This window comes from Petromyzon marinus, chromosome 15 (assembly GCF_048934315.1).
Source record: "Petromyzon marinus isolate PM22_M1 ecotype Great Lakes invasive population chromosome 15, UKy_Petmar_22M1.pri1.0, whole genome shotgun sequence".
NCBI lineage: Eukaryota > Metazoa > Chordata > Hyperoartia > Petromyzontiformes > Petromyzontidae > Petromyzon > Petromyzon marinus.
Genome location: NC_133681.1, coordinates 12,176,033 through 12,201,602, shown reverse-complemented (window position 1 = coordinate 12,201,602; position 25,570 = coordinate 12,176,033). Strand labels below are relative to the sequence as shown.

At 46.2% G+C, this 25,570-nt stretch overlaps 1 protein-coding gene across 4 annotated transcripts in view; it reads right to left on the bottom strand.

The window, feature by feature from the left end:
• Positions 1-25,570, bottom strand: part of LOC116942667 (phosphatase and actin regulator 1) — a 103,533-nt gene that overhangs the window by 12,649 nt on the left and 65,314 nt on the right. For all 4 annotated transcript variants that reach the window (XM_032954860.2, XM_076067284.1, XM_032954861.2 and 1 more), the window contains 9 exons: positions 25,350-25,514; positions 12,372-12,452; positions 11,308-11,490; positions 10,203-10,415; positions 9,365-9,812; positions 8,437-8,726; positions 6,507-6,663; positions 3,764-3,819; positions 678-739 (listed from right to left, as the gene is read on the bottom strand). In XM_032954860.2, the coding sequence (XP_032810751.2) occupies positions 678-739; positions 3,764-3,819; positions 6,507-6,663; positions 8,437-8,726; positions 9,365-9,812; positions 10,203-10,415; positions 11,308-11,490; positions 12,372-12,452; positions 25,350-25,514 (1,655 nt within the window). The remainder of the gene's footprint in view (positions 1-677; positions 740-3,763; positions 3,820-6,506; positions 6,664-8,436; positions 8,727-9,364; positions 9,813-10,202; positions 10,416-11,307; positions 11,491-12,371; positions 12,453-25,349; positions 25,515-25,570) is intronic.

Sequence of the window (25,570 nt, the reverse complement as noted above, 5' to 3'; positions counted from 1 at the left end):
TGTTTTCTTCTGCACTCAATAATGTGACAGTGAGCACACGGCTGTCATGAGCATCGCACTGGTCAGGTAACTCGGTGATTAGTGCGGTGGTTTCTGCAGGGCATTTTCATAGAACAAAATCGGCTGCTAAGTGGACCTCGTTTATCAAAATGACGTCACTTTTTATTTTCTTTAGTCCAATTCCAAAATTACCAGAAAATGAATTTTGCAAGATAAAAACTGTCACTGGAGGCGAATGATTATTAATTGTTTTGACCATTAGTTTACATGCCAAACGGCTTTCCTGTGTTAAAATAAACGTTAGGCCTAAACAGGCTCTTACCTGATTTCAAACGAAGGATGTGTGTATGCAACTATAACATAGTTACGATTCCAAGACATTATTCCAAGTCAGATTTGTAGATTGGCCCAAGTCTTGCTTAGTGCGGCTCTAATCACTCTCAGTGCAGGTAGTTGGCTTTCATTTATAATTGGGTGAAAGCTCGTGGAATTAACAATTATTTATTTCGGGGGAGACTTGAAGTTAATGCAAGTAGGTACAAAACAAACTACAGGCTATAATTGTGCTTTCTCTGGATGCAAGTTGCACGTATCTTCCGCACCGCACATAACCAACGGCTAAACAAAGGAAAATCACGTTGCTGCTGCTTGGCTCACGTGGGACGAGTCGAAATTACCTTTCTTGACAGACGTCGCTTAATTTCCTGTTTCTCTTCCTGCTCCTCTTCTTCGTTCTTCACTACAAAAAACAACAGCACGTGGACAAGCAGGTCCCTGTGTGTGATGCCAGCAATTAAACAGCAGGGATTTGTCGTCGGCATCGTGTGGTATCAAGGCCGTAAGCTCATTATCGGGCATTTGCGGGACTGTGTCTTTGCACACTGATGGCAGGAATCCGTGTCATTGCAAATTAACTTTAATTCATGCAGATAAAAAAAACACATCACGCCAATTTGCATACCCGCTAAAACCATTCACATTGTAATTGTGCAATGAAAATGATCCCATGAGACAAACGACTCCTATAGCCAGCCAAACATGACATCATGTCAAGTAGGGGACCCAGATGATACCGCTCAAATGCTTTTGGAGTAATTGCACTTAGATTTCCTTACCACACACTAGACAGCACACCATCATGTTCTACATCTCATGGTTTTATGCGTGTGTTTGATCCAATTTAAATTGACTAATCATTATGTATTTTTCCTACCTAAAAATCACTGGTGACCAGAATGAGAGCCCCTCAACACTCGAGAGCCAAGGATAACGTCAGCTTGCCGGCTGGACTCAAACTCAGAATCTCATCGCTACGGGACCATTGTTCTAAAATGGGAAGCAGCCCTGTGCACCAGCGAGTCAGCTATATATATCACGATTGAGTTATATTGTAATATATTTAATATTAAAATTACATTTTGCATGAAAAAGCTAATCAGAGGCATACAGCTGATTTAAAGGAATGCGCCATACTTGTGGGCTTGATAGTCCACATGCCATCGTTTCTATGCGTAACAAGCTGCACACTTAATGCCACGCAGGAGTAATATCTACATTAATTAAATTGGAGCTGCTTTCGCGATATTACGCAATGAGTTACAGGTTAAGCAAAAACATTACCACCACACCCATGTCACGCCTAATCCGCTACGTGGCTTTACCGAAAGACCCAAATAATATATGACAATGTTATACTTGAATGAGACAGAACGAACAAGAAACAATGCATATGAGGCAGTAAAAAGGAGACAATATTTTGTAATGGAGTTGAAACTGTGAATATTTACAATGAATTAAATTACGCGCGTAGGGGGTGTATACCTACGCGTCTAATTAGCACAGCGCTTATCGCGTTCACAAACCCTCAAATTGATTCTCTGCAGCATATTTAAGACTTTCTCTAAACCATCGGTTCCCAACCTTTGGTCCGCGGACCCCCTGGTGGTCTGCGAGGCTACGATAACAGGGCGGGCGGTGTGCGCGGAAAATTAAAAATACCCTCACCAAGGAAATGTAGTTTCAAATGACTCGTGGCATGCGGTGGTCCACGAAAAGTTTGGAGGTTTGAAAGGTTGGGAACCGCTGCCCTAAACCATATACTTTGTTGAAAGAGATCACTGTCATCTGAAACATTAATATCCGTCATTCTTTTTATTTATTTATTTATCTGACATTTCCACGGCAAGTGGAAGGGCCTCCACTTGAGGGAGCTCAAGGGTGTCCTTCGAGAGGCTATTTGGCCTACTCTTTCACACTAACCGTATGTCTTTCGAGAGGCAAGATTACCCACTTTCCACCGCACACGACCTGTGGATCGCCTGTCGTGTACGTACCTATTTATACTGCTGGGTGAACAGAGATGGGAGGATTTAAGAAAATTGCAATTTCAAATACCCTTTAGCAATGTAAAATGCCATTTCCCGACTGGTTTTGGCAGCGGTATTCCGTTAAGTTAGTTTCTTTTAAAGTCAAAGGAGCTTAACGTTCTATCACTCTCTATAGCGGTGCATTAAATGGGATTTAATGTATCTCCAAATAACATTTCTGAATTGCGCACGGGTGCCGTTATTTTGGGGCAGCTCTCAAATTCCCAGGACACATGTCAGAAGAAACATTGGGACAAGCCAGACGCCATACCGCTACGACCAAACTCTCTCTGCATTTCGTGTGTGCCGCGATAGCTGTTTGTTGTTGTGGAGCATTAGTTGTTAGCAATGAAAAATACATAAGTCAACAGCAATACACTGAATAAATAGCACATTTTAATTACTCGACCTCAATGCATCTCAAATGGGCTGATGGACTACAAAGCATAGATGTTTTTTTAATTTTGTGGAGGGATGAACGGTCAGGCTATTGTTTTACCATAATGTCGCGTAAAAACTTATTGAGTTTATATAATATTCTTGGTTCTTACGGTTAAGTCACGTAGAAGGGAAACAATAAGATAATAAAAATATTAAACGATAAAATTCGCACGTTTCGACTGCAACACAAGCAATCATCATCAGGTATGAAAACTGCAGCACTTTTTTAAAAATTTCTTGCTGTGGTTTTCACACCTGATGATGATTGCTTGTGTTGCAGTCGAAACGTCGTGATAATTTTTTATTGTTTTATATATATTTTGTTATTTTGTTGTTTCTCTTCAACGTGACTTTACCGAAAAAACTAAGAATATGAATTACTGCAGTCACGAAAGCTTTAAATCAAAATTTAGGTGTTAAGATGTTAAAACACTAAACAGAATCCTTTTTCAAGGAATCCTGTCTGCATTAACCACACGTACTTGTGGCGAACATGCAAACAAAAAAACTTGCTCTGATAATATAAACATTGTCTTTGAAACCGATTGGTCCACACCAGAGACAGTTTTCTTTTGAGCCTAGCCTCAAAGTGTAAGACCAAAAATGCCAAAAGGCGAACAGCACAATGAGGACATTTATAGCTCGGGGTGAGCAGCTACAATATGGGACCTTTTTTGCCAGTATCAAAATGTAACAATAGGTTTTACTCTTTCTGTCAATAAAAACAGGTGTGAAGATGTTAAAACACCCAACAGAATCCTTTGAAAAAGGAAAGGGTAAAACCTATTGTTATATTTTGATACTGGCAAGAACGGTCCCTTATTAAAGTACTAATTATTCATCCACCACACTGGAGATTCGTAGTGCGTGGTAGATCGGTGGTGATGCGGTGAAGACGTCAGCGATGTGCGTTGAGCCACAGACGCCCCCCCCCCCACCCCCCTCGCGCTACTTACGCCGGAGAATATTTCTCTGTTCCAGCTCCTCGGCTGTGGGTCTTTGGCTCAGCCGCCTACACAAGACGCGCGGACACAAGTCACTCGTGTCATTTAATCAACACACGTTCTTATATGGGGGAGTGGGGAACACAACAGTCAAATTGTGGATTTGACAACGAGCCACCTCCTTTCGAGGTAGCGCTTTTGTCCAAATCTTAAGGGAAGGTCCACTTCCTCAGTGGCCTAATCTGACTTTAAACCCCTGCATCTCTTGTGTTGACATGAGTAAGGGACACGCGTACTTAGAGTAGTTGATTTTACATCTGCAGAAGGAGCTGCCCTAACCCGCATTTCAGCTGCTCACATCCTGCATGCTGCTATAAAATAAACTCTATACAGTATATTGCATACGTAGGCGGAACCATTATACAGCGGGCCCTGACTCTATAACCTTTTGTTTTCACCAAACAAGTAGGAACACCCAAAACCCATTTAAACTTGTTGTGGTTTTCACACCTGATGATGATTGCTTGTGTTACAGTCGAAACGTTGTGAGAATTTTATTGTTTTATATTTTTATTATTTTATTGTTTCCTTTCTACGTGACTTTACCGAAAGAACCAATAATATGTATCTATAGCATTTGGTGACAACACATTTTTTAAATAACACTGCCATTCATTTTTTTTAAAACATAAAATAGATCACATTTCTAGCAATGGCCCTTCTCCATTGCACATAGATTCTACACAGCATCTATACGCTACAAAGAAGGGCCGTTGCCTGTTAGCAATCATTTTCCTTCTACGACGGTGTTAGTGACGTCATGCGCTGCATTTTTTTTTCATTCTTAACTTAGACACTTCACAGAGAAAAATAAAAATTCTACATTTTAAATTCCTCTGTGGGCACAGGCAGGCGGCGGGGCAGGGAGTGTCACCTCGCATCACCTCCGGTCTTCACACATGGCTTGAGTGTCGATGTTGCCTATGTAGATGCTTACACATACACCTTTCTGAAATGTAATATTTTACACAAACTAACAAGCTACCTGTACACAGGAAGTCGGGAAGAGATACAATGGGAGGACCTTCCAAAATGGAGCAATGTGAATGAAGAAGGAAAGAGATGTACCGTTCTTGCAACATGGTAGCTGAACGCAGCACGGGCGAGTGTAAAACAGTAAATCTGGTAGAATGAGCCCTTGACACTGGAGGAGCTAACCAAGGCGTGAAGTTCATGGGAACAATGACCGTGGGAGTTGTGATAAATTAGCTGGCCGGTGGTGGCTGTGCATGGCTGCAACCCAGCAACTGTGGAGGCAGCGAAGGTTGGTAGATACCACAAAGGTTGTTGAACTCCTTTCCCACGGGTGTCCGAGGAGGTGCTAAACCGTGGCTTACCAGAAGGCAGTCCCGCAAAGTGTGGACTAATATCACTTGTTCCATTTGTATGGGATAGAGCGTAACCCCCTCGCACACGTGGGTTTCACCCGGATGCTCGGGATTTCTCCAATATGCAAACACTCATTAATTATCCCATAACATCTGCATGTATAAACGACCGCAGAGATTGGGTAATTATTGCTGCCTTTCCCTGGCTGCCCTTTCCCACTTGTCTGGCTCCCCACACCTCCGTGTCGTTCTCTCTCTCTGAGAGCGAGCGAGCGAGTACTGTGCACGTTACAAGTTTTGACATTCCAAAGTGATGAGGGAAGAGACTGAATGAGGGGGCGAGAGTGACTGGAGGAACCCTCCACAGGTGGCAGCAGCAGCAGCAAGTCAGGTCACTTTCGTCTCCCTGGCACGAATGCTGACACCACACCACCTGCTGTCGCACGTTAAGGCCCCCCCCCTCCCCCCGTTGACAATGAGGAAATTCAAACCCTACGTTCAGATACCAACTACCACCGCAGACTTCGGCGCGCAGGAATTCAGCCCAAGCGGCTGGGCCCAAAGCGCTGGAGGAGTGCTCGCTTGACCACCTTAAGGACAAGACTTTTTTGTATAGGGGGCTTGATTAAATGGCTCATTAACTCCAATCGCCTGACAACACATATCATGTCAGCCAATTCGAATATCCTGCTGTCGTCTAGCCAAGGGACCCCCCTCCTCTCCCCAGGTGCAGCTGTTCCTGTTTAGCATAAGCTGTATATAGCACCCGCCTGCAAAGGGGCATTAGTGTGCCAGTCGGGGACATTTTTTCTTCGTATATATTTTTTTTACAATCAGGTAATGGCAAGTAATGTATCAAATTCGGAAAAATTTGTACCATGACCCCCGACCTATTCGTTTTTTTGTTTGTTAATAACGACACGAGACCTTTAACGTCCGCTGTGCAGAAAATGGCAGCTGTTGGGATTGAACCGCGAATCCAAGAGCCAAACGTGCTCCCACTTGGTCATGTCACCATCTTGATAATTTGGCACCGCTATAAACAAAGATCCCCCATATAGCCTTTTTTCGGGGAATTGCAATTAGCAAGTATTGATGAAGGTCAACATGGTACAAGAGGGCATTGGCGCCAGCTCCACACGTGGCCCGCCTTTACCTCCCCATTGCTCATGTATGCCCACCGCACGAGTTACTCATTTAGGGCTGAATCGACCTAGGGGAGGTCCAGGACCGGTTCGCATATTTGTCACCAACGTTGGTCTTGCGCAGGAATCGAACGCGCGTTGCCGGGATCATAGCGCGGATCGCTAACCACCGCGCTACTTCTCCGCACACGTACAGGCACACACACACGCGCACATGCCTACCTGATGAGTTTTGTGCCGATCTGTTGGCGCATCTCAAGGCGTTGCTCGTCTGTCTGCCGAGGCAGGATGTTCTTCTCCTGCAGCTCCTCCTTAGAGGGCCGGTTGCTCAGCTTGATGGCCAGCGAGTCCTTCCGCATAACCTTAGCAGCCAGGGAGCCTTGCTCAACGCAGGAGGTGGGGGGCGGGCGACACGTAGGAGGGACAAACGTTTGCTTTACAGCTGAAACTTCAGTGCATCACATGATGAATGTAGATATAGGGCAATGATTGAAGGCATGCCGGGATCAAATGGTGAAATGAAGAAGCGAGCAAGAGCAGCTTGAAGTGCTTCTGGAAAATGTAAATTTTATCAGGAGGCCTTTTCGACCAATATTACGATTCTTTTTGAAAATGTAATTTGACAAGGAAAATTAACACACCAATGTGCTTGAATAAGAAATGTATCAACCAGTGCATGCCGCCAGCTATGATATATGGATAAAAACATGGGAACACTGACGTATGAAATTAAAGAAAATCTGAAAAATGCCCGTGCAAAGGACGCAGAGGAACGTGTTCGGAATTACCCCGACGGAAAAGGAAAACTCGAATCCAGAGCAAAAGCAAATGACAGACACTGAGACTGCTACGTGAACTAAGGCAGCCTAAATCGCTCCAAGGGAAAACGCTCCACGGACGAGATTGGTGATCGATATGAGAGAGTGACAAGAGAGGATGGCCACTGCGGGGATGGAACGGCATGTGGGATTAACCAATGTGGCGTCGCACCGCTGTTGAGGAGTGGTGACAACACGGAAAGGCCTTCACCCTAGCGGTGAGTGGTGTGGCAGTTCGTGGCTAAATGGTGAAGACGATGATCGTGAGAGATATTTAGAGCACATGGCATTGTGAAACTATGAGAAAGCCTACTAAAACCCCATCAGAGGGAGTGGATATTTATAGCAGCAGTCTTATTCTCGATCGTCGCTAAAAAGGTCAATATTAGAAATGAGGTGAAGAGCATTGGGCTTAATATCATTTCATGAGGAATTCCCTTGTATCAAACAGAAAAGGAAAACCAATCTGTTGTGGCCTAACTACGTCTCCATATGTTAATGAGTCAAGGCTATCTCTCTCTCTCTATGGTTGGGAACAATAAAACACCCTTTAAAACGAGAGACTTTTGATCTCATCGGGCTGTTTAAGTGGTTATAAATTAAGGTAACCGAGCTATCTGTCTTAACGGCAACAGCTCAGAGGCATGTGACAATGTATCAATTCATCTATTCAATTATTTTTTTAGGTTACCGATATATGCGTTCAATTATGCACGTGAAAATTTATTATTTTAAATTTGCATAACTTGCACGCAGTGGGCTCACGTGAACCCTGCAGCCACTGAAGGCACTGCATTCACTACAATGGCAAACACATTGACCCTTGATTAGAATCGCGGATCTAGACACGTGACAATTGATCAAACCTTGAAATTCCCATTGGCTTTTGTAGCTCGTTAAAAATAAGAATAAGCCTTTCCACTGTAGTGATGAACATGTTCGTTGACAAAGTGTTCATTATTTGAGCCAACAATGACTCTGAGTGGACGAAAATCATCGAGCGTAATGAAGACCACGACTACTCTCCACTAAAGACCAACGCATGGTCTTTGACTACCACCAGACGAAACTTACTCGTCTGAACGAAGATGCAGACAAACATTATTGAATCATGTTGACAGAGTCTGCAGTGTACCGGAATATATTATTGAATGTTGAATACATTACATCCACAGAGAAACACCCATATGTATGTATGTTAAATTGCTTTTGCACGATACGCAGCCAACCATGCTATTCGGAGCTCTGCTGGTTGTTGTCGACTAGACTAAGACAATAACTAAAGTAATTCTGACCCAAGTGAACGCTGCTGCCCTGTCGGGGTCTCCACTCACTCTTGACGCGGAGCCGCGTGCCGCCTGGCCCGTCGCCCTCTTCACTCTCCGAGTCCGACTCGGAGGAGGCGTTCTCCTTGTCGCTGTCCTCATCGCAGCCCCCACCCGCGTCATCGTCATCGTCATCGCCGTCGCGTCCTCCTCCGGCCGCCGCCGCTGCAGCCGCTGCCACCGCCGCTGCCGCAGCCACCGCAGCGCCACGGTGGGCCCTGACGCGGAGCTGCACCGTGGGGACCTCGCTCACCTCCACCCTCGGGACCGGGGCTGGCGCCGACTCCGAGCTGTGGAAGCTGAGATGGGGTGGCCGGTGGGGGACATGGGACGTGGAAACGTAGAGGAACAGCTGTCAATCATAAACGTCAATTGGCAGTAGGCTCAGTGTCAATAAACAACAGTTGTCAATACATTGCAAAGTAAAACAGGTGTCGATCAGCGGTAGCAAAACCAATTGTAAATGCACAACATGTGGCACCGATTTCCAATAAGGGTTCTAATAAATGCCAATGGAAAACATGAGTCAGGGTCAATGCACAATCGGCATCAATCAGTGCCAATTAACAGCAGGTATCAAGAAACCACTGTTTCGATTGGTTTTATTTAATTAAGTGACAGCCAACCAATATTCAATCTATTTTTCATATGGTAGAGCTGGTAAGATGTAGCTGCATTGGAAGAGTCGCATTGCAATAATGCTCTCATTTATCCCCCATGAAAGCTCAGTCTTAAGTCGTGTTCAGGGCAGTCTTACATTGGGGTGTACGGTTCATTCCGAATGGTGGAGGCTCGCTGTCAGAACAATGGGAGAGGCCCAAATGTTGTGGTCTGTCTGATAGATGCACCACCTGGTACTCCCCACTGTGTCAACTCCACGTGCTTTAGCCACCCCAATATCTGATGATTGTTGTGGGCCATTTGCACACGTACGCACCACTCCAGGCGGTGAGCGGCCATGGCCAGTGTCCGATTGAGCTCCTCGATGACGCTGCTCGGCGTCTTCAGGGGATGCCCCACGGAATGCTGGGAGGGCACAAACCCCACCGGTGCATGCTGGGAATGGAGGGAGGACAGGTGCGGTGAAGGCGATGACAGCGCCGGCCCATGCTGCCCCGTGGAATTCTGGGAGGGTGCGCTGGAAGATGCGGTGGTGGCAGCCTGCGGTGTCGATTGTGCCACCCCGTGGCTGTGCGGCGATGCTGCCGTTGAGCTGGTGGAGGCCAGGGAGGCAGGGGCAGAAATCTGGTGCGCCAGGCCGTGCCGGGCCGCGCTGTGGCGAGCTGACAGCGTCGACTCCACGGCAGCAGCCGCCGCGCTGATGGCAGAAACCTTCTTGGGGGGCACCGTCGGAGAAGAACGACTGCCCTGGCCGACCGAGTCCCCTGCAGATGAACGGAGGGACAAAGGCACGCGGCACCATCAGCACAACCACCGCCCATACTCATAACAGCGCTGCGTTTACAGTGACCGTGTTAGCGGCAATATAAAAAAAAAAGCATTTCGGCAGTTTCTTGCTCACTCCCCTCCTTACAGAAGGGCCTTAGACTAGGGCAAGCTCGAGAGAGCCCTACAGCCAACAAGATCGCTATCAACGCCGCCGCTTAGCTTGGACACGCAAGGTGTGACAGAAGTTCAACATACATACATACACAGCTGCCGAGTTCTCGTGACATCGAGCGCGATCGTGTGATCTAAATGATGCCACGCACCGGTGATAATGCCGGTCGCGGTTGCAACGCCGAAACGAATCCGTGCCCCTCCTGCGCGCCTACCAGTAATGTGAGCGCACGGGCGAGCGAGCGGTTTCGGCGGCAGGGCCGGCGGTTGTTTCGATGACGACGGCGGCGGCGGCGTCTCGCTCCCCGCCGACTCGCGGCTGCCCTGCGCCACTGGGGGCCCCTTCTTGGGCGGCATGGACGGCGGCGTGCGGGGCTGCGGCGGGGCGGTGGTGGAGCTCGTTGGGGCTGGCGAAGGCCCGGCCTCCGCTGGGGAAGCAGTGCGCAAACAGCGTCCGTAGGTGGCAACGAAAGGGATGGGATGCGAAAGTCGAAGGCTAACAGGTTGTTTCCGTGGTGCGATGATTTTGGAGCTGTTACGCTTCACAAATACAACGCAGGAAATTACACTTTCTCATGTAGACCGTTCTACAAAAAAGTGGTTAATTTACACCTAAGGGATGGTGGGCTGGAGTCAACCCCTGGACAGGATATGAAGTACGGCCTTTAGATAGGTAGCAAGGATATACAGAGAATAGTAATTATTATGGTGAAAATATAAAAAGTAAAAACATTTGATTTAATCTTGATGCATACAATAAAAATCCATTATCTGTCATCCTGTCATCCACAAATATGTAATCAAATACCTTGAGGATTTGCAGGTGATAAAATGCATGTAATGACTGGTGGTACAGCGGTTAGCACACTCGCCTGTAATCGATGAGCAACACGAATTTTGATTCCTGTCCAAGAATAGCATCAGTGGCAAGGGATAACTAGCGTGATCCTTCTTTACGCCTTCACCAACCCTCACTGACTAGCATGGTGAAACATTGTCAAATACTCCTAACAAGCCACGTGGTATGGGGAGACCTTCATCCAGCGGTGGAGCGAAAAAAACGACTGTGCATGTGCTATATCGCAGGCAATGTTTTATGCCTGTGGATCCAGGTGCATCAACGGTGCTCTGCAGCATTCATTTTAAATGTTAACATAATCGGTGGTTGGCGCTCTAATACGATGAAATCGGACAGCTGACAAAATCACGGATCAGCTATCAGCCGCATACAATATGTGTATGCGCTCAATTCGGCTGAATTGCGGAATAATCGAGACTTCATCACTGCATCGACTCGTCAATCGCGGTCCTCGCCCTTACCGGTCTCCTCGGGGAGCGCCTGCTGTCGCTCGGCGCAACCGTCAGGCTCCGTGGCCGACCCAGTCGCCGTCTCGGTCTCCTCCAGCTCGACGACGCCCGACAGCGGCGGCTGCTCGCCCACCGCGTGGCCGTTCTCCGCCGTGTGGTCGCCCTCGTCGCCCTCCTTAGTCCCGACCTCTCCATCTGCGCGACCGCCGTGCCGTCGAGTGTTGCCAACCACCGCCCGCGATAGCTCCGCAGCCTCGGCGCCGAGAGCGGCCGTGAGAGAGGCGCGCGGCGACTTTGACGAGCAGTGTGCTCGGTTTGTGATGCAAGTGTGTAATCTCATTTTGTATTTATTTAGAGCGCCTTCACACAAGGCGCTTGGACAAGGTTCAAATAATGGTGACATAATGTAATTATTTGGATGGCAGGGGGGGCGTGCATGGATTGAGGAATGAATGGCCACAATAGATGGTACTTAGGGGATCACGAAAGGGTAAGGGGGGGACGGGAAGGAGTGGAGAGGCGAGGGGTGAGAAGAGGAAGAGAATGGGCAATGGAGAAGAGGTGAGGCTTTACGAGAGGACGTTCTTCATGGCACCATGTGAGCCTTCATTGGATGGGTTTCAACGAATGCCAATTATGCGCAGTCCGGGTCGTTCCACAAAGTGGCAGGGCCGGAAAGTGAAATACGGCATGTAAATGCCACGCACATCGTAAAACTGACGTACAATTGATAAAAAATTTGAAACAGGAATGTTGGTTGGTAGATAGGTAGGCGCATCCAAGGTTGGCACGCATGCAGGAAAACAAGCAAGCAAGTTTGATAGCCAAGTGTTTAGGTAGATAGGTAAACAAGTACACAAAAGCAAAAGTTATGGTTGTGCGATGATACAAGTAGATGATAGCCTAATCTTGCGAATGACATTTTCAGAGGTTATTTGACATCCACTTTGCAGGAGACGATGCAAAATTGGTAATGCCTCTTAGCAAAAAAAAGAGACAGGCCCGCAGCAAGAATCGAATTGTTGTCCCCCGTGTGAGCTCGCTTTGCAGCGAGAGTGTCATCCACCACTCCTGACCTTTCTCTGGAGCCTCCTTCAGCAGGCCACGCTGGATCAGCTGCTCTCTGCTCTGTCGCTCCGAGAACTTCCTCTCCAGCGCTGCAAACGTCACGCAATGTGTCATGTGAGTGGGAGAGAGGAAAAGCGCACAGGCTCAACGCTTGAGATAATGAAGCAAATGATTTGGGTGTCGTGGACGTAATTTCTATTTTTGTTTTGTTTTTACGAGTGACCAGCTTCTGTCGTTTGGAGGTTTTTTTGAGCTTTGCCTTTTTTTCTTTCAAAAAGCATTCCAACGTTTCTGACGCTCGAGTGTGTCCACGTGTACGTCTCTTCCTTCTTACATCACATTTATGGAGAAAATAAACTGACCAAAACCTTACCGAGGAAAGCTTTACTTGGGCAAGCACTTGATGAAAATGCGCGTGGTGTACGAAACCACAGTGACCGGACACATCATCCAAGTACGCGTGAAAAAAAACCACTCAATCTCCACACGTTCCAGACTCAAAACCATAGCCGTGGAGTGGCTTGATGTGAAAAAGTAACTGAAGATGCAAGTGTGCAACCAGCTTTTGCTTTTTAAAATGGTGATGGGACTGGAGCTATGAGACCTGCTGGCGAAGGTGTAACCCTGAAATTCCTTGTTCACACCTCTGCTTTCACTAGAAGAGGAAGCTCTAAGAGGGCCTTATCTCGAGGATATTTTACCCTACTCTCCAACAATGGCCACATGTCTTGGAAGAGGTGGGAGCACCCACACTTTACCCCACCACACGTGACTTAACGACCGACTACACTGCGGTGCACCCATTTACACTGCTGGGTTTTGACGGAGGCGGAGGGATTCATTCATGCAACTTGCCCCATTGTCTCGAACGCCGCGCCAGGAGATGCAACCCGCGACCCATGTGTGCAACGATGCATCCATTCCCTGCATGAGAACACTTCTCACAATCACGATACATGCATCTGAGCGCGTGTCTAAATCGATTGCATTCACCTGTTATTATTCTTTGTGGGTGGAGTTGTGGTTCACAACCCAGTGATTATTGCGTTCCTCGCCACCGCTAGCACCAGGGGAGAGTGATATTTGAATCGGTCCTAGGCACCCTCGCTTCACCAATCTGCACCGATGAGCGTGTTTAAATATGGTCAAGCAGCCTCCGTCACTTCAGCATGTAGTCGGCTTTCGCGACCAATATTATCCATAACAGGTTTTTTTGGGGGTTAGATCACGTGAATATAAATGTGTCGTTGAACTCGCCACCACCCGACACAGCCAATTAGTCAGGTTTGTCACGTAAACAAAACATGCCAATTAGTTACTAGTCCATGAAGCAATCACAATAATTGACCAAATTGCCAGGGCGAGGGTTCACCACTACTTGTCAAGAAGCGAGTCTATGTCTCTACATGCCCGGAAAGGAGAACCCAAATGTAACGAGTCTGATGAGAGTTGGAGTGTCAAAGATAGAGATATATTTAATACCTGTCAACCCCTTATCAGTGCCCATCTTATTACAGACCAATTCAGACCTTATTGGTCACCACGTGCCACGTATAAATCTCAACGTTCATCCTACAAAGTCCCATCACAAGGTGGAGAAACACAAACAAATAGACAAAAAAAATGTTTGCTTGCATTGAAACGGCTGTACGCCGTATGGACCTGAAAACGCAAGTTCCCTGTACAAGAATACGGGTAAACCATATGGGTTGACAGGTATGATATTTACACACCTAAAATGCAAAGTCATTACAACTTATCATCGATTATATTATCCGGCGCGCGATTATCCGGCTTCCAGCATTATAATCCGGTGGTCCCGAGCTGATCTGGCGAATCTGGCGAAATCGGAAAAACCGCGACAAAGGCTGTACCAGTTTGGTGAAAGTCAAACACAAATGTTGTTGAAACAAGAGCATAGTCGTAAGTACTACATCACTCCATGCAGAGTCTTCCAGATTGTAGTAGTATGTACGATACCGCAAATACAGTAACTTTTTACAGGATATTTTTGTCTATATGCATGTTTGTTTATGCCAATTCCATTGAGTAAACAAATGCGGCACACCCCCCCCCCCCCCGAAGCTACGGGATAATCGATGTTCTATCGTATTTACAAACATTAATACCACATATTAATCGACACTGTACAGCGATACCATGAAACCGTGCAACAAACAACATAGTTGAATCACGTGCTTCTGGCTCAATGCACCGACATGGCCACTGTGAGTCCCCCCCCCACCTCCCCTGACCACCTCCAATTAGTTTCTTTAGTCCAACACCACCTGTGATGTGGCCTTCAATGCACGGCTAATTTGGCAAGACGCTACAAGTGAAGCACGAAGCTACGAACATACGCTCCCAAAAATTCGAAAGCCTTGATCTGTTTTGGTGATGCATAAATGATGCTACCTTGTGAAAGGCATTCATAAATATTCATGGTTATTTCTAGCCAATATGTTTGATAGATGCTTCTAGAAATGCGCAGTAAAACTGCATTTTGGCTATGATTTTTAACAAGTGTTTATTTTGCCACTTAAGAGGCATTTGTTTTCAAATTATTCTTTAAGATCTTTAGCCAAATCATAGTTCCAATTGTGATAAATCTCTTGCTCCTATTGATAAGAAAAGTTATATTGTATTTCATACTAAAGACACCGGGCATCAGAGTTACGGTTAAATAAAGGGAATAGGTGGAGCGGTGATTCATGCATTGGACAGTGGACCTGGTTATCCGAGTTCGATTCCTGGCCAAGGCTAACATCGGAGTCAAATTACATCTGAACCAGTCCTGACCACCCCCTGAGATCATCATGCACCGACCTGCATGATGGGGTATGGTCAAACAACTCTCATGACTTACATGGAATGGAAAGGCCTCCCATCCACCACTACATTACCAAAGGACTATAAATGACTTCGCATTTAAATTGAGAAGGCACAGTCATATATAGAGATACACATATAATACAGATGAACATTAACTTGCTGATCTGATTAAGGAGTATAAACAATCAGGCGAACTCCGGTCAGCCTCGCAGTGGCTTTTGGCTAGCCGTCATCGCATGCTTTCAGATGCGCTTTTGCGGCCGTCTGGAATACTCTTCCTCTCGATATTAGGAAGCGACTGGAGCTATGCACTTTTTAATCGAGATTGAAAACTCCTCTCTTTAGAACTGCATTTTGCGTTTTGTTAGGTTGTCCTCCCCCCGCCCCCCGCACCTCTGATTAGCACGGTTGGCTATGCACGGCACGAAAGAAGTTCAACATACATACGTATGTATGCGTACATAGCCCAGCAAGAGAGTGACTCAACCCATTTTAAAATAAGGAACGGTAAAATGAGCACCACCCAGCGAGGCTGCATCACTTGAGTTGAAGTCAACGGTGGACGCGTTGACACACGTGTGATGCGTTAACACAACATCCACCGTTGTGTCTTCACATCGGAGATCCCTTTGGGTTGCAAACACAGACGGCCCTGAAGCACAGGCTCCTGAAACCAAGTGAAGCCACTGAGTGACCCACGTGTTCCCTTAGTTTATGTTTGGTGGAAGGCTGCGTGTGAGCACTGCAAGTTGGCTGAGGTGGCGTGCAGGCAGTGGCGTAAGCTATCGAGTGTGCAGGCGGCGCATCTGCACCTGGGCCCACGGGGCCAGATTGGGGCAGAGGTTCTGGGCTACGAAGCAGGGAGGGGGAGGGAAACTGGGCAGGGGAGCCCATTTCATCCATTTCACCAGGGCCCACGCCAGCTACGCCGCACCAACGAGTGAAGGGTTTAAACACGTGCATTAGGATAGGGCATGGTCCTTAGTCTGGCTTTTATGGAGTGAAGGAGCGGTGAGTACAGATGGTAGACATTTAGGAGCAGCAGAAGAAAAATAATGATTCACACTGTGAGGAGATTAAAGCCCCAGGAAATATGGGCCACATTGTCATGGTCAGTGGCTTAAAATTGTCATTCTTGGAGACCAATCTTTGGGTCATCATCTTATTGAAACCATGTGAGAGCCCACTGAGATTAAAGGATCTCGTTTAAAAATCGGATGCGCGTCACAAACACAACACGGTACACGTGTGAAGTCCGATTAAAAAAACAGCATGAGGCAGGATAGTCTAAAATGTACACAAACTTATAATTCGGAGAACGCCTTTAGGGATAATTCAGAGGTTAATAGAGCAAAAGAAAGTACAGATTAGATTTCAGATATGATGGAGGAATAATTCATAGGTTTATAGAGAAAAATACTTTAAAGTACAGCTTAGATTTGAGGTTTATTCTGTATACTTTATATGAGGAATAGGATATATCGGGTTTTTTTTTTATGAAAGAGCATTTCAATACTGTGGCATGTATGGGGAACCTTCATAGTAGGAGGATATTTCCAAATTTAGTATTCCTTTTTGAGCTTAATATTGGCATATAAACATGGAATTAATGACCCACCTACGCTCTCCCCCTCCTCCACCTCGAATTCCCCTCTTCGTCCCCCGTTGTTTATAACAAGTGTAGATTATGATGTATGTATGGTATATATACAGTACAGGTTTCTCTCATTTTATGCGGTAGATGTGTTCCAAAAAACATAAACGGCACAAGACAGCTGCCTGCCGAGTAGCGCACACAGTACACACAAAGTACACACGCAGTACACACACATAGTACACAGTACACACACACTACACATGCAATACATACACACTACACACATACTATACATGCAGTACACACACACATACACACACAGTACATACACAGTACACACATACTACACATGCAGTAAACACACATACACAGTACATACACAGTACATACACAGAACACACACGTACAATGTTGTCCCATGTCTGACCACATACGAGTGAATTCAAACCACAGAGAGCGAATTTTGGGTAGAAATAGGTTGGCCGCATATGCGTGAAATCGCACAAACCGAACCCGCATAAACCTGTGTGGAATATTCTTTGAGTCTTTCGGTAAAGTCACGTAGATAGGTTAATAGAAAATAACAAAAAACTACGACGTTTTTATTGCAACACAAGCGGTCGTCATCAGGAAAAGGGGGTTAGCTTCTAAAAGCAAACTGTTTATAAAGGTTTGAAATGGGCGTAGCCCAAATGTCAGCAGCATGGGCGGGGCAGCTTATGTTAATGTAGGTGGTGGGCGGCGACCACAACAGTGGTGGGTTTTCCACCAATTAAAGGAATGCCAGGTAAAAATTAGCATATTAATGTAAGATCGGTGAGCGGCCTCTATTATTTTATTGGTTCCCTTTAATGTGACTTTACCGAAAGAGCTAAGAATATGAATTACTGCAGTCACGAAAGCTTTAAATCAAAATTCAATCTTGCATTAACATGCTAATTTCTCACATTAACATAGCCACCTCAGCACGCTCGCCGTGGAGGCCGCTCACCGATCTTACATTAACATGCTAATCTCTCACATTAACATGCTAATCTCTCACATTAACATGCTAATCTCTCACATTAACATGCTAATCTCTCACATTAACATAGCCACCTCAGCACACTCACCATGGAGGCCGCTCACCGATCTTACATTAACATGATAATTTTTACCTGGCAACCCTTTAATTGGTGGAAAACCCACCACCGTCGCGGTCACTGCCCACCACTTACATTAACATAAGCTGCCCCGCCCATGCTGCTGACATTTGGGCTACACCCATTTCAAACCTTTATAAACAGTTTGCCTTTAGAAGCTAACCCCCTTTTCCTGATGACGACCGCTTGTGTTGCGATCGAAACGTCGTAGTTTTTGAAAGATTTTACTTAACTTGACTCCTATGTTTGTCGTGGTCAAATCTCGTAATCAAAAGTTAATCTACTTCCTGCTGTCCAATCAATTCCAAATTTTGCACACGTACTCAGATCCGGTGACAATGCATGCCTGTATCAAAATTAATCAATTAATTCGTTACTTTAAAGCAATTTACATTTAGTATGGACGCCTTATTATTTATATATATTTGTGTATGTAAAAAACGCCGTGGTCCCTAAGCTCTCGAATCGCCTCGCCCAAGAAGCAGCCGCCACGTGTCTCAGGCGCGCCTGCTCCGTGTGAACTAGTTACAGAAGTAATCAATTAATTCAAGGAAGCGTTCATGTGGGAGCAGGCACCGTATCATTGACGTACTTCTCGACCGTGAGTTAAATTAAGTTGTTAATAAAACCGTTGTTTTAAAAAATATATTTTTAAGGAGTTTATTTGTTATTTTCTTTGAACCTATCTTTGTGACTTTACCGAAAGACCCAAAGAATATTAATTCCTGCAGTCACGAAAGCTTTAAGTCAAGATTTTAACCTCTGGCAATTACGTATAATGGCAATAGCACCTAATGCGCCAAAATTCTCGTTGTTGAGATTTGAAATTGTGTTAAAATCGAATTACAAAAGTCGAATTAGCAGTGGCAATCTCTCCGTAAGCATTTTTTGGAAGTTATAAAGTGTGAGATCAGAATTATATTTTATTTTTAATGCATAAAAGGAGTGCATTGTGCTTTGCTGGACATCCCATTTTCTCTCTCCCAAAGCTCTTCTAACCTTAATTTTTTACCTTGCTCGATTTATCTAACATGTTAATTCTTATCCATTACAACGATGACAAATGCTGTTTGTTGCTGTCCACTCGACGTTTTGGGCCTTTGGTTCCGTGCTCAGCAACTGCACAAAAATAATTTTCAACAGATGAGGAAATAAGTGAAAGGGGGCCTTGATGTGCACATATCATCATCACCACTTGGCATTTAGATGGCACGGTAGGCTGCAGTGACAAATCGTGGCACGCTGGGCTGCCCCACGAGAAGCCAGCGGCATGCGTGTTGCGGAGTGTCAGACGTGGTGGGTGCAAGGCAGGGGCAAGCGAGCGAGCGACGCTATTTGGCTGCACAGAGGGGCCATTGACGGCTCACCAGCGCCGTGAGCGAGAACGGGAAAGCTCAGCTTCAAGCGACGGAGAGAAATTCCACACGACCATGTCGAGACACGAGGGGGCATACTGGGTCACAGCGACACGGCCGCAACGAGCACGCCCGCATCAGGGTTGCTGTTTGTTCTGGTTTTCCCAGGACGTCCTCTCTTTGAGGCAGCTGTCCTGGGAATACGTTAGTCTTCCCAGTACATTAAAAGTCCCAGTTCTCATCAGTTGCATAAACACAATGCACCACATAAGCCAATGCGTTAAATGTAGTGGTGGTGACCACCCAGCAAACTACACTACACACAGGAGTTACAGCTACGATGGACCGGACCCTCACTCCGGTCCCGGCCACGTGTTGATGCCTCTTCATACGTAGGACATGGAGCTTCCAGCTTGAATAACCCACCTTATATCCTCCCGGGTCGGGGCTGGCTCCACCCTCAGCCCCGCCCACCTTCGCGAGCGTTCCAGCTCCCTCTCGATCCCTCTCAAGAACTCTGCCCGTACACGTGATCACCCCCTAGCCCTCCCACCTGGGGGCCTCTCTGTGGGCACTCCGGATCACGTGCCTCCGGGGTCAACCAGAGTGCCATGGCTCGGGGCAACCCTTTCCCTGGGCTGACACTCTCCCGCTCCCCCCTGTGGGAGCCCCCACTACACGCTATGCGTGGTGCCTGCGCTATCCCAGCGCTCACCAAGCCCCGCTAGGGCTGGTACTACACCCACCTACGGGGTGTACGCGATGACGGTGCATCGCACGCCGTGCTCTGCTAGAGCCGGCCTTACTCAGCAACACACACGATAATGTCCGCGAAGCAAATACATCGCATGCCACGGGTCTTTCCGGGCCGGCACCCCACAGTAACATCCCCAATGTCACCACAGTTACATTGGGCATATAGACGGAATAGGTGGTCTTGTGATAGTCCTGGGCCATAGTGCTGGCTGCTCTGGTGATCGTGTGAGCTCATCCATTGGTAAATGCTCCGGTCTTCTTAACAATATTTAGTAGGAATCAAATCCATCTACTTTAGAACAGAAGTCCAATGTGCCTACCCCGAGCACCACATGAGCCACAGCACCGGAACATTTCACTAATTAATTCACGTGGAGTGCCATGGCGCGCAGCGATCTACTTATGCGAGCAGTGCCGCAGGATCGGCGATGTCTTAATCCGGAGGAGTGAACAGCGGGCATTGTGTCCAATGCGTGTAACATGGCTAGGACTGGGCTGGCTTGCCACGTCTCGTGCCACACTGACAATTATGAATTAACGAGCTTTATTCTGAGTGACACTATCGCCCGTCGGGGAAATTTAAAAAAAAATCTTTACGAGAGATCTCACTTAATTAGTTTCTTCAAGTAATTGTTGGGATGGAGCTGTCAAAGGAAACATTTTAGTTGCGAATGCGGGGAAGGCAAAGTGCGTCATGCACATAGCGGTGTGCTGTGCCTTTATAAGTCGATCGGCCACAGTCGCGATTGCAAGAAGCCACGCATACAGTGTCAGGGTTCCGCTCGATTGCGTTTGTGTCATTGGAACGTTACTTGTGATGTCTAATATTCCCGTGCGATACACTGTGCGTGGCTCCTGAAATCCAGGCCTGCAGTGCGTTCATCATAAGTGACCGTTCTTGTAGTTGGTGACACCTTTGTGATGTCGTTTAAATAAAATGATGCAATTTTTCTTAGAGTAACAACATTAATCATAGTGATGTTTTTTTTTTAAAAGCGTTAACGCTTTAAATATATAATAGTGCCTTTCAGTTTAAGTGGTCTTAAAATAAGTTTTTAATGCTTATTGAGGTTAAAAGTGTTTATACATGAACCCTGTATCCGCCGTCCATCCGTCCGTCCACAGCAGGGGATGATGTGGGGTGGTGGGGGGGAGCACAATATATCTCGTAAACATTATCCAAAATTAAATATCCTGTATGGTAAAGTTGTGTTGCTATGCCTGACATACCCAGCTGAAAACTAGTATATTTACTCATGTGGAAAATCATTTTGCCCAAAAAGCAACCTGCAGTTCTAAATGAACTACTTCCGAAGACAACACACACGTTAGAAAGCATCATATAATCGATGCATACCAAATAATTTTTACCTCACTATTGATTTTCTTCAGGTCTTTCGGTAAAGTTCACGTAGATAGTTTCAAATAAAAATTACAAAAAACTACGACATTCCGTTCACAACACAAGCGGTCGTCATCAGGAAAAGGGGCAATAGCGTCACTCCGTATAAAGCTCTTCTATCTATCTATATAAAAGGGAAATGTGTGAATATGTGTGTCTGTTAAAAATGTTTAGCGTGCTTCCCAACATGCAACAAACTTGAAATTTGCCATGTGGGTACTTTCCAGACTGTACACCATGCAAAAATTATAAAAATACACTTTTGCGTTTTTTTTTTGGGGGGGAAGGCGCAACAATGCATGTATTTTGCACGGCAAGTGAGCTGTGACGTCACCTGCACGCGGAAGCGTCACGCAGTGTGCCTGCTGATGTCACTCCCCCCCAACCCTCCGCGGGTAAAGTGACGTACAAATGTGTTGTAGGTCTAAGGAGTTCTTCGCGCAGCATTGCTTTATTATTGCAGTCGTTTACTGCCGTACGCACCCTAAAAGTTGTGTGTGTGTCTGCAGCAAGCGTGTGTATGTGTACCTATGGAGGCGCGTGTGTGTGTGTGGGAGGAGCGGTAGTGTAGTGGTTAGCGTGCTGTCTGTGTGTGTGGGGGGAGCGGTAGTGTAGTGGTTAGCGCGCTGCACTACGAACCCGGCGACCCGAGTTCGATTCCCGCTCACGGCCACCACCGGTGACGATCATTTGAACTGGTCCTGGGCCTCCCCTAGGTCAACTCAGCCTCAAACGAGTAACTCGTGTGGTGTGTGAACATCGCCACTGGGGGGACAAAGGCGGCCGGGCGTGGTGAATCCAAGTCCCGGGTGAAGCCGGGTAGTGAAGCTGGTTAATTCATAATTGGCAGTGTGGCACGAGACGTGGCAAGCCAGCCCAGTCCTAGCCATGTTACACGCATTGGACACAATGCCCGCTGTTCACTCCTCCAGATTAAGACATCGCCGATCCTGCGGCACTGCTCGCATAAGAAGACCGCTGCGCGCCATGGCACTCCACGTGAATTAATTAGTGAAATGTTACGGTGCTGTGGCTCTTGTGGTGCTCGGTGTAGGCACATTGGACTTCTGTTCTAAAGTAGATGGATTTGATTCCTACTTAATATGGTTAAGAAGACCGGAGCATTTACCAATGGATGAGCTCACACTATCACTAGAGCAGCCAGCACTATGGCTCAGGACTATCACAAGACCACCTATTCCGTCTATATGCCCAATGTAACTATTAAACAATAACAGTAAAACACTTGATTTGAAGCTTTCGTGACTGCAGGAATTACTCTTTGGTTCTTTCAGTAAAGTCACGTAGAAAGAAAATAAATTAAATAACAGAGTACGACGTTTCGCTTGCAACACAAGCAATCGTCATCAGGTAGAACTATATTTGAGAGAGAGACAAAACACAGACACGTGTTGTGTGACTGTGTGTTGTCTCTCTCTGCTTGTGTGTCTGTCTCTCTCTGTATGTCTCTGTGTTGTCTCTCTCTGCTTGTGTGTCTGTCTGTGTGTCTCTCTCTGTGTGTGTCTCTCTCTGTATGTCTCTGTGTTGTCTCTCTCTGCTTGTGTGTCTGTCTGTGTCTCCGTGTCTGTGTTTTGTCTCTCTCTCAAATTTAGTTCTGCCTGATGACGGTCGCTTGTGTTGCATTCGAAACGTCGTACTCTATTATTTAATTTATTTTCTTTCTACGTGACTTTACCGAAGGAACCAAAGAGTCATTACAGTAAAACCAATACATAAGGCAGCAGTTACACTATAACCACCCAGCCACCCCATCTAGGTGTGACGATAATCCCGACCACTTAGACTAACACTGGGGCTTCATACAGAGCATCACAACACAATATACTGCCTTCTTCAGAAAATAATAAATATAGACTCATGCCCGTTATTCACCCAAGACTGATTTTCAGGAGCGGTCCCACACTTGGGATGTTCGGCCAATTATATTCATTAATTCTATGGTCCAGAGTAAGAGAGTATAAAGTATTACGCCAGTCTTAAGACCTAAAGAACGGCAAAGATGAATTTAGCATCCATCGCTAGCACGGAAACCAAAAACAACACAAAGCCACCGCTTTGAAGCTGGAGAGTGAGAGGGGCATGGCTGGCGCTGCGAGGAGACGGAAGGGTTTCAACGTTACGTCATGTGGCTGCAGGGGTGGCAAACGGCTGCGTGCTTCTGTGCAGTCTGCTCCTTGAGGACACGGGGGTATATTTTTAGCCACACGAAATACGTCTTTGCATTCATTACTGCCAGAGCGTTGAAGTGTTGTATTTTTTTGTGTTAAGTATTGCTTTGGAGATTTCATATAATCCGCATTTAATTCACATTAAAGTCTCTTGTCTTTTGAATCCCGCATGATTTGTTTTACAATCATCCAATTTTGAAAGATGTATTATTATATATTTATTGTTTCGCTTGGAGCCAGCTGTGCCTAGACCATAGATTGACACCCAATGTTGGCAGAAACAAAAATAAAATTGTCATCACCCTCTCAAGTGGCTGCAAGCCTTGGGACAGGAGGCTGGGAGAGCCTGGAGGTCATTGTGCTCACTCCTGAGCCAGTTTTACATGGAGTTGACAGTTTGATTGCTGATGCTACCCAATAATTTCAGTAGCAGGACATTTATCAAAGTGTGCTGTCTGTCATGAAGTGGATAACACAGACTCTGGGATGGCATCCTTGACAAGTGTAGGCTATTGTCTTCTTGGTTTCTGATTTCACACCTTAAATCACACATTAACAAAACCTCCACAAAACCCAGGTCACAATTATATAGTGGCGAGATGTAAGGCCCACTGAACCATATAACTCAGTGGGCGTTACCTAATAAAACAAAAAATTGTTTAGTTTAGATACAAATTTAACAAGGTGCGAATGGCCTGGAATCAAAGCTAGGTTCCTAGGATCGCAGACTGCTAGACTAACCAATAAATGACACCCAAGTAGACCTGAAACAACGGGGAAATACTCCTACTTTGTAATAAATATTGGGGGCATTTTTTGTAAATAAAGGAAACAAGTCAATTATTTTTTTTGTATGGGGAAAATAATCCACGAGACTTTCAATCTGCAAAGTGGTCCTTTTCATGAAAACGAATGTTCCAAGGGAGTGTGGCTCATCTCTGTGTGACCTTTCTGAGCAGTGTTCTCTTACAGTGACAGGATGCGTGACTCAATTGTACATGCACCAGCGCTCCCTGCCTGTCCTCCAATTACCATACTGATACCCTTCAAAGAGAGTCAAGCACGATGGGAGTGTGATTTATTATTTCTTCATTACGTGCCAATGCATGCAAAAAGGGTATGTTGATGGGAATAATGCAAGTGCTGGATCTTCAGAAGAGATGGGCCAATATATATGTATGTTTTTTTTTATTATTATTATATGCATTCGTGGTGCAGAGTTTAGTGTCATACAATAAATTCCTTGGCTGGAACATTCAAAGTCAAGGTCAGGACTTCTCAATGCCTGCATATTTGCATGTTCTCCCCGTGGTCGCGTGGATTTTTCTCCGGGTCCTCCAGTTTTTCCCTCCACTTTTAGAATGAACATGCGTTTAGAACAGTGTTCTTCACTAATTTTCAGAGGGGGGCCACTTTCGCTGAAATAACATCATCAGTGTGAGGGCCGCCACACCGCCTGCAAGGGGTTCTTTTCACTATTTGTGTATTGTTGGGGGCCGCACGTCAGAGGCCGCATTAAAAGCCGCCAGGGCCGCCCAGTGGCCCGTGGGCCTTGCGATGAAGAACACGTGACAATCTACTTCGTTGAGGTGACCAGGTCGCTTCTGAGAAAGGGCTACGTAGCTCAGTGAGCCTTACTCAGTAAAAAAATAATAAAAGTCAAAGCGAAGATGAAGGCTGTGGCTGGTCGAGTGGATGACCGGGGAGCAGTACCTGCGGACGTCTGCTTGAACTTCTCGCTTTTGCGTTTGCGCCACTTCCAGGGCTTGAAGATTCGACCGAGGGTGGCGAACTTGCTGCGTCGGCGGATCGGCGGCGTGTGCGCGCCGGGGACCAGGGACTCGGAGCGCATGGCGGCGAGCCGAGCCACCTCCTCCGCTGCAAAAAGACAAAGGGAAAGATCCCCCGTATAGATTTACAAACTTTTGGGGGCA